Source organism: Oculina patagonica, unplaced genomic scaffold (genome assembly GCF_052425735.1).
Source record: "Oculina patagonica isolate OP01 unplaced genomic scaffold, crgOcupat unplaced965, whole genome shotgun sequence".
In the NCBI taxonomy this organism is placed as follows: domain Eukaryota; kingdom Metazoa; phylum Cnidaria; class Anthozoa; order Scleractinia; family Oculinidae; genus Oculina; species Oculina patagonica.
Window position 1 is genome coordinate 1 of NW_027558872.1, and position 7,707 is coordinate 7,707.

At 38.0% G+C, this 7,707-nt stretch overlaps 1 protein-coding gene across 1 annotated transcript; it reads right to left on the reverse strand.

Annotated features, from left to right (window-relative positions):
• Window positions 1-1,486: 1,486 nt before the first annotated feature.
• Window positions 1,487-6,306, reverse strand: LOC144641465 (5'-AMP-activated protein kinase subunit gamma-1-like; the record flags this gene model as incomplete). The annotated part of the gene is made up of 3 exons (XM_078500470.1): window positions 6,251-6,306; window positions 5,340-5,466; window positions 1,487-1,567 (listed from the first exon to the last, which is right to left on the reverse strand). Coding segments are annotated over exons 1-3 (216 nt in total), but the record flags the coding sequence as incomplete, so codon positions are not given.
• Window positions 6,307-7,707: the final 1,401 nt, after the last annotated feature.

The following is a 7,707-nucleotide window of genomic DNA, read 5'->3' on the forward strand; positions in this document are numbered from 1 at the left end:
TTTCATGTGTACAAATCACATTCGTATAACTATATTCACTGCCAGCTTGCTATCAACTGCTTCCTAATAGGCCTAGACACAAAAAGCAGGATTTTTTTTAGGATTTTTAGAGCATCAGGAGATTTTTAGAAATTTCGGGAATTTTTAGAAAAAATGGGATTTTGGGTTTTTTTTTTGATGTTTTGGAAGAAAAATTGTTCTATTTTTTTGCCGCTCTATTTAAAATTCCTATGAAATGATAATTTTGTCACATTCTTTACTAATTGGTGACTACTAGACTGCAATCCAATTGTACAGCGGTGTTTCCTATTTCTAAAGCACCCCATCATTCCAAGGGAATTGAGCCATTTGAGTGCCTTTTGTTGAATAAAAGCGCTTAGCGTACAAAATGTGTATGCCATTTTCTTTTAAAGGGAGAACTGAGAAAATTTTGGGATATTAAGGGATTTTTAAAAAATTTTGGGGATATTTAGGGATTTTTTTAGGGATTTTTAGGGAAAAACTGGCAATTTCCAAATAGATTTTTAGAGCATTTTTTGGGATATTTGTGTCTAGACCTACTTCCTAACTCATTTGTTGCAGAGGTCTGTTTAAATCTGTCAAAGCTTTAGGTTATTTTGAGTGTATGTTGCTTCCTTACGACATCTACAACTGCTGGTACATGTAGTTCTTGATAGTGAGGAATGGTTCCTTTTACACAGTGGGATATTATTATTTGCAACTACATTTGTACAAATGAAAAATCTTTGTTTAATTACGGTGGAACCCCGTTAATACGGACACCAAGGGGACAGGCCCAATTGTCCATATTAAGGGGGTGTTAAGCGGGGTCTCAGAAAAAAAGTCAGGGATACATGTTTTATCGACCCAAAGCTACACAAAGATGAAGGCAATACTGTACAAACTCATTTGAAACTTTGCACGGAGGCTTTTAGCTTGCAACACAACCAGGCAGATTCGACAAAACCTTCTTGCAAGTTTGTCATAAAATCGTTTTAATTCGTTGAGGTCTGACATTATTTGACCAGGGCAAAGTTAGCAAATAATCGCAAAGCACAGATAAACAGTGTCCGTAGAGTGGGGTTGACAATGTATGACAGTTTGTCACTCGGACACAAGAAAGTGTCCGTTGTCCGTATTAACGGGTGTCCGTATTAAGCGGGTAAATTTTAGAGAAAAAATGTATGAGGTTTTCATCGGGACCAACGAAACTGTCCGTAATACTGGAGTGTCCGTATTAAGCGGGGTTACACTGTACTTAAAGCATAATCAGTAAAGGCAAAGAAAAGAAAGAAGAAAAAAAAATGATGGAGTGAGGATTGGTGGCGAGGTGCAAGGAATAATAATAATAATAATACATGTCCCATTCCCAGTTTTAGTGCAGTCAATTTTTTTCATGCTTCTATATCAACAATCTTTGAGGGTAATTAGGAGCAGCTGTGGCCTACAAGTTAAAAGTCTAAAACATAACCTGTTGTCCACCTACCATAGCAACATTCTTATATGTTCCAATTCCCAATTCTTGGAGTGTGCTACTCATGAACTCAGGTGGATTAGTTTGCGTCAGCTGTCAATAATAACAAAAAGAATCAGCGTTTGTTGTTATGCAATAATCATTAAAACTTCATTACTGGCGACACAGTAGCAATTACTAATTTTTCTGATAGCGCAGTGGTGAAAGCCCTTGCTTCCTATAAATGGTTCCAGGGTTTGATTCCTGGACCCGGCATCATATGCAGGTTGAGTTTGTTATTGGTTCTCGCCCTTGATTCAAGGTTATTTCTCTGGGTTCTCTGGATTTCCTCTTTCCACAAAAGCCAAAATATTTTCTAAATTCCAATTCTATCAGTAATCCAAGGGCCACAAGTTTGTCAGTCACAAGACTGTTACATGCAACCTTTGTTAAACAAAGTCAATCTGTAATTGAAAACTACACGAGTCTTAATATTAAGTCAATTGAAGAGCTGCGGGGAAGAACGGCCCCTGGAATTTCTGGCTAAATCAAACATTATCGAAACAGCTCCAAATTGCACATGCAGGTTTGTTTACGTGTACTAAACACTGTCCTGCATTTCATTTCAATGGTCTTTCGTTCGTTTTCGAAAAATAACACATGCAAAAGACAAGTTTTTTTGCTGGCGGCGTCTTTAGGACTTTGTTTCTTTCACAAACGATAAACAAAAGAAACCTTTAATTTGTTCCTCAAAACAATGAAACCAGCTAAAGTTTTGGGATTACAGGCCTAGCCCTAATCCCTTAGCTTAACCCTAGCGAAAAAAGCTTTACGCTAACCCCAAGGATTAGGGTTAAGGTTTGACGCTAGGGTTTCATTTCAAATTTAGGGAAACCCAAGTTTAAGGGTTAAAGTTAGGGTAAGTGTTTCAAGTGGCTAGCTTTCACTGCAGTCTGCTTGCGGTTAGCTGCTTTTTGTTGTTTCGGGCAAGACTATTTTAATCTGTTACCGTTAGCTGTAATTTGAGGTGAAAGTGAAATAAAGACTGATTGTTCCAGGTGATAGACTGATTGATTGAATATGTTAGCTCGTGTTTTCACATTATACTAGTTTTGCTTTCAGTTAAGTGCCGCCAGCTTGCTCTCACTTTCATCTCCACTCCTTACATCCTTAGCATACATCTACAAAAACACGAATCGATAGATTGATTGATGAATATTTAATGAGGTACAGAAAAAATTTTGCGACTGTAATAAAGTTCCTCGAGGCAAGATTTGCACATGCAATGCGTGGAAAAATGTGACCCTCCATATGAAAAGGGGGCTTATCGTAACAGCGTTTCAAGAGCGTTTTTGTTTGAAACGCGTTTGAAACCCGTTTCAAATGCATTTGAAATTCGTTTCAAAGTGTTTGAAACGCGTTTCAAACAGTAGGCGTTTGAAACATGGTGAAACGCGTTTGCATGTGTTTGAAACGCCATGCTTAGATTATTATTACTGTTGAAGCATAATTTATTCAAAATGTGACAACGATTTCAGTTCAAATTATACAGTGTCTACAGTAACTGAGGAAATCAGAGAATGATGATGTTGTAGCAGGAAAACTTTTGATTTGAGTAACATTTTCTCCTCATCAATAAATTAGCGTGATGCACACTTGTGTTAATTGCAAGAGCTTGTCTGTGAATATTGCATTGTGTACAGTTGTACAGTCTATAAAATATACTTACATCGTATGTCTTATCCACATCACTTTGTGTCTGAGGCATGTTGAAAATATGTAACGCGTACGGTAAACAGACACATTCGCTGCACGAAAACTATATTACCACATATCCTGAAGCGTGTTTCTTGCTTTTGGACCATCTTGTCGCTTGTTAATTCCCTTGTAACTTGAAAAACCAAACTGAACAACACATTTAAACTGTTCGTTCGGTTAACCGATCGTTTTAACTTTCAAATCTTGACCGCCAAATAAAGTAAACAAAGTATCAGGTTTTATACAGATCGTGTGCATTGTCACGACTCACACATCAGGTTGTTTTCTGAAGACTTGAAATATATCACATTTTATCGAGATAATTTCGGCAAATAAGCGACATATTTCACTAAACTATAGATTGTAAAACGAAAACCTTATGTATGAACAGCTACATTTGAAACTGTTGGGTGTAAAGTAATTCCACGCCACGATTAATCACGTGCGGAACTCGTGTAACCTGATGCTTCAAACCACAAGCGGGGCGCTTTGAACGTTCAACAGCGAACATTTGAAGTTTCGGTATTCCGAGGTTTCATGAATGGAGAATGGCAACGCACACAGGAGAAAAGGAAACTGCAAATTTATGTTCCCTGTAAACACACTGCGATATAAATATTAAAAATTGTATTGATTGATCGATGAAAAATTCACTTTCGGATGCCAGATGACACGTTTTCGGTGAGTTGCATTCCTTCAAATGAAAATACAGTCGCCGCTGAGTACTCGAGCGGCACTATTGATTTAATTTTATACTCCTGTTAGTGAGAAATAATATCAACCAGCTGGCTTTATCACACAGCGATTTTGCAGTTAGCAGTTCGAAAATTAAGACAGGTTATCAAAACTTCTGCGCTATGTTTAAGTTGACTGCACATGCAGCCCAACTGCAGTAATTCAACAGTAAAATGAGCGCTGCTAAATGGCTGCCGCGGAAAATTATTTTGTGCAGTTAAATTGGAGCTAGTCTACAGTTTTCGCTAAATTCTGCAGAATGTCTGCCATTTGAAAGCAAAAGGGCCGCAGAAAGTCAAAAACAACCTTTTCGCCGAGCTTCCGGCAACACAGGTAGACGTCATATTTTGTTTCAATTTGTTACCGGGATGTTCTGTGAAACCGTTCCAAAAATTACTATTGGGAAACTGTCATAAACAATGTTGTCTTCCTCCTACGTTTAGTAATAATTATGCTCAAATAATTTGGCGTTTCAAACCCTATAAAATGCGTTTTCTGCATTTGAAACGCTCTAAATTCAAAAGGTGTTTGAAACGCGTTTGAAATCTGTTTGAAACTGTTTGAAACCCGTTTCAAATGCGTTTCAAACGCTGCGTTTAAACGCGTTTGAGAGAAATTGCGTTAAGCCCCCTTTTCACATGGAGGGTCACAAATGTCTAGTACTAGTAGATTACTGTGGACAATGTAAGCTACAAAATCTTTTTTTTTTTTGCATTATTATGTCATTTTTCGAAAACGAACGAAAGACCAGTGAAATGAAACGCAGGACAGTGTTTAGCACACGTAAACAAACCTGCATGCGCATTGTGGAGCTGTTTTGATAATGTTCGATTTAGCCAGAAATTCCAGGGGTCGTTCTTTCCCCCAGCTCTTCAATTAAAAATTCTTGACATTTTTTCTAATGCCTAAAATCTGCATCACCACCACGGTTGCTTTACAACAAGAAGGCTGACGACAACAAGTCACATGCTCCAGTGGTTTGTTAGGAATTACAGTCAACTCTCTCTTAATGGACACCTCTATAAGACGAGACCTTCTTAAGACGGACACCTGGTGTTGGTCCTGTCCCTGTTGTTTTTCAGTCATTCTACTGTAACTTAACTCCCTATAAGATGGACACCTCCATAAGACGGACACCTGGTGTTGGTCCTGTCCCTGCTGTTTTTCAGTCATTCTACTGTAACTTAACTCCCTATAAGACGGACACCTCTCTAAGACCGGTCCGAGTCAAGCCGAACCCAAGGGTGTCTGTTTTAGAGAGAGTTGACTGTGTAGCACATGGACGACAAGTGAAAAATGCTGAGGGTTTGGGGTAACAAGCCATGTCTCTCTGACTGATCCTGTTTTTTTTTTCTTTCACTTGTTGTTCTTTGCCTAGAATTTTAAGACTTACCGACGAAAACATGAACCGCAAGATTCTCTTATGAGTGAGGATATAAAGAGCATTTCCAGTGGTAGGGTCAATCACTGGAAGCCGATGTATTTTGTATTCTACCAGTGTCTTGACAGCATCAAGAAGACTGTAAACAAAGTTCAAATGTTAATGAAAATAATGCAATTTAAGGCTTAATTGTAAAATACTGTGAGTTATTGACAGACATAATGATGCAGAAATAGCAAATATAAGCTGGTCACAACACTGTTCAGGTGAAAACAAGTTGTATGATGTTTCAACAGATGTCATGTCGTGACAGACTTAGTGCAGTTAGCAACAAAAACAAAACCCTCGTGATAGTTATGAAGAAGATTTCAAAATAGTGCAGATTGTTCCACGTGTTCAGTTCTAGGTATATGGGAAGAAAGAATGGCGAGTCAATGAACAATGGTGAGGACTTCTTCAGACTCATTCAAAAATTCAAGGACTTTTCAAGTAATAAATTATATCAAACACAAGAGACAGTGTTTCATTGGGATATCCAAACAACAAGAGAGTACGATTTCGACAAAATTCGAAGTGTTTGGATAGCCAATGAAGCACTGTCTCAAGTGTTTGATATATCTTCTCAATCAAAACAAAAACTATGTTTCAGTAGTAAACAGAGAAATAAAATCGTTAACATCTATGATAATTAAGACCGTTATCCAAACCTCCTTCATGGTTAGGATTTTCTTTGTTTTACCTTGATGAATTATTAATGAGTTTGAGAAGCGCTTTGGCAAGACTGTACCTGAGATTCAAGGTTTTTTTTAAGACTGTACAAACTCACTTCATGTTCTGTGCCAATTGAACCAACACTGTCTCAACAAGACACCAGTTAGAACAGATATAACAGATTAGTTATTTCTGGATTAAAAAAACCTTACCTTTGCATTGGGGAGATTTTTACCAAGCCATCTTTCAAATTGGTTTTCTCAAAATCTTAAAATAAAATAAGAAAAACAAAACATCATTTAAAACACAGCAATTATCCAGTAATTGTAACAAGTACAAGAGACTGTCAGAAGAATCTGGTAAAATATATCCCAGGTGTGAAAGATGAACATTTAGCATGCTGTGAGGGACGGACAAAGAAAAATCTGAGCCTCTGTTGGGAATTGAACCCATGACCTACCAAACACTGGAGCGTCTGCCCGGTGTTTTAGAGGTCATGCAGGGGTTTCAATAGAAGCCGGCAACCGGCGAATTTCGCCGCCTACTTTCCAAATCATCTCCGCCTACTTTCTAAGACCTTCTAACATAAACTAACATTAAATTTCATTCGAGTTCCTTGAGTTTCTCGAGTCACACAATTTCTCACCTGTTAAATATGAAATATGGAATAAAAAGAAAACGCTTTCTTTGCTGTGTCCATTTTTTTTTTTTGCCGTGCGGGTCCACATAAATCTGCATAAATCGCTCACACTGCATCCTCCGCATCTTCTGCGCATTTTTGCGCATAAAACTGAAAAATTGCTCCATATAAGCGACAAAGTAGCTCTTTACTATCCTCACAAACAAAAATAACAAGGAGACTGATCATCTTGAAAAAGTTTTTCCTCTCAAAACAGCGACGAAAACCACGCTTTTCGTCCGTGAATAATTTTAAACCCCCAGGCGTTTCATGTGTCTTTTGGCGATGGGCCTGGATACTAGTGCCTGGTTACTAAGCTACGAACGCTTTCACGAACACAGCGCAAAATCAGGTGAAAAATTTGATGTAAAAACAGTGATGAACGAAGAAATACCTGTCAACGAATAGCAGAAAAAGATCAAAAATGTTAAAGTTGGCAGAAATGATATTTATTCTATAAAGTTCTAAAATTCTGGGTAAGACTGAAGTGTTTCCCGTTTATGTGTTTATAGTACATCCTGCACATCAATCGGAAAGGAATCAACTTTAGCTTTATATTGATTGTTGAAATTTCTTCATAATCCAGCATTTTTTCACAATCAACTGGGCATTTTCCGCCAGGTTTTATTTTTTTTTTCTCAAAATCATGCTTGAAATTTGGAGGTGCGGCTTATCTACGAGTGCGGCTTATACACGAGTTTTTACGGTATATAATGAAAAATTCCCAAGATTCAGTATTCTATGGGTGACGTAATCCTTTTATTGAAATTAAACTTCACCTGAAAAACTAAAAATAGTTGTCACTAATGCTGTTGTTACTTAATCAATAATTAGTACTGAAATGGATGCCAGAATGCAGGAAATGGCATTTCCGGGCCTCTAGATTTAAAAATTTTCTGGGGGGCATGCCCCCAAACCCCCCTAGGTGGGAGGGGCCTTACGGCCCCTCCTTGTCACAGCCGCCTACTATGAAAGGGTCAGCCGCCTACT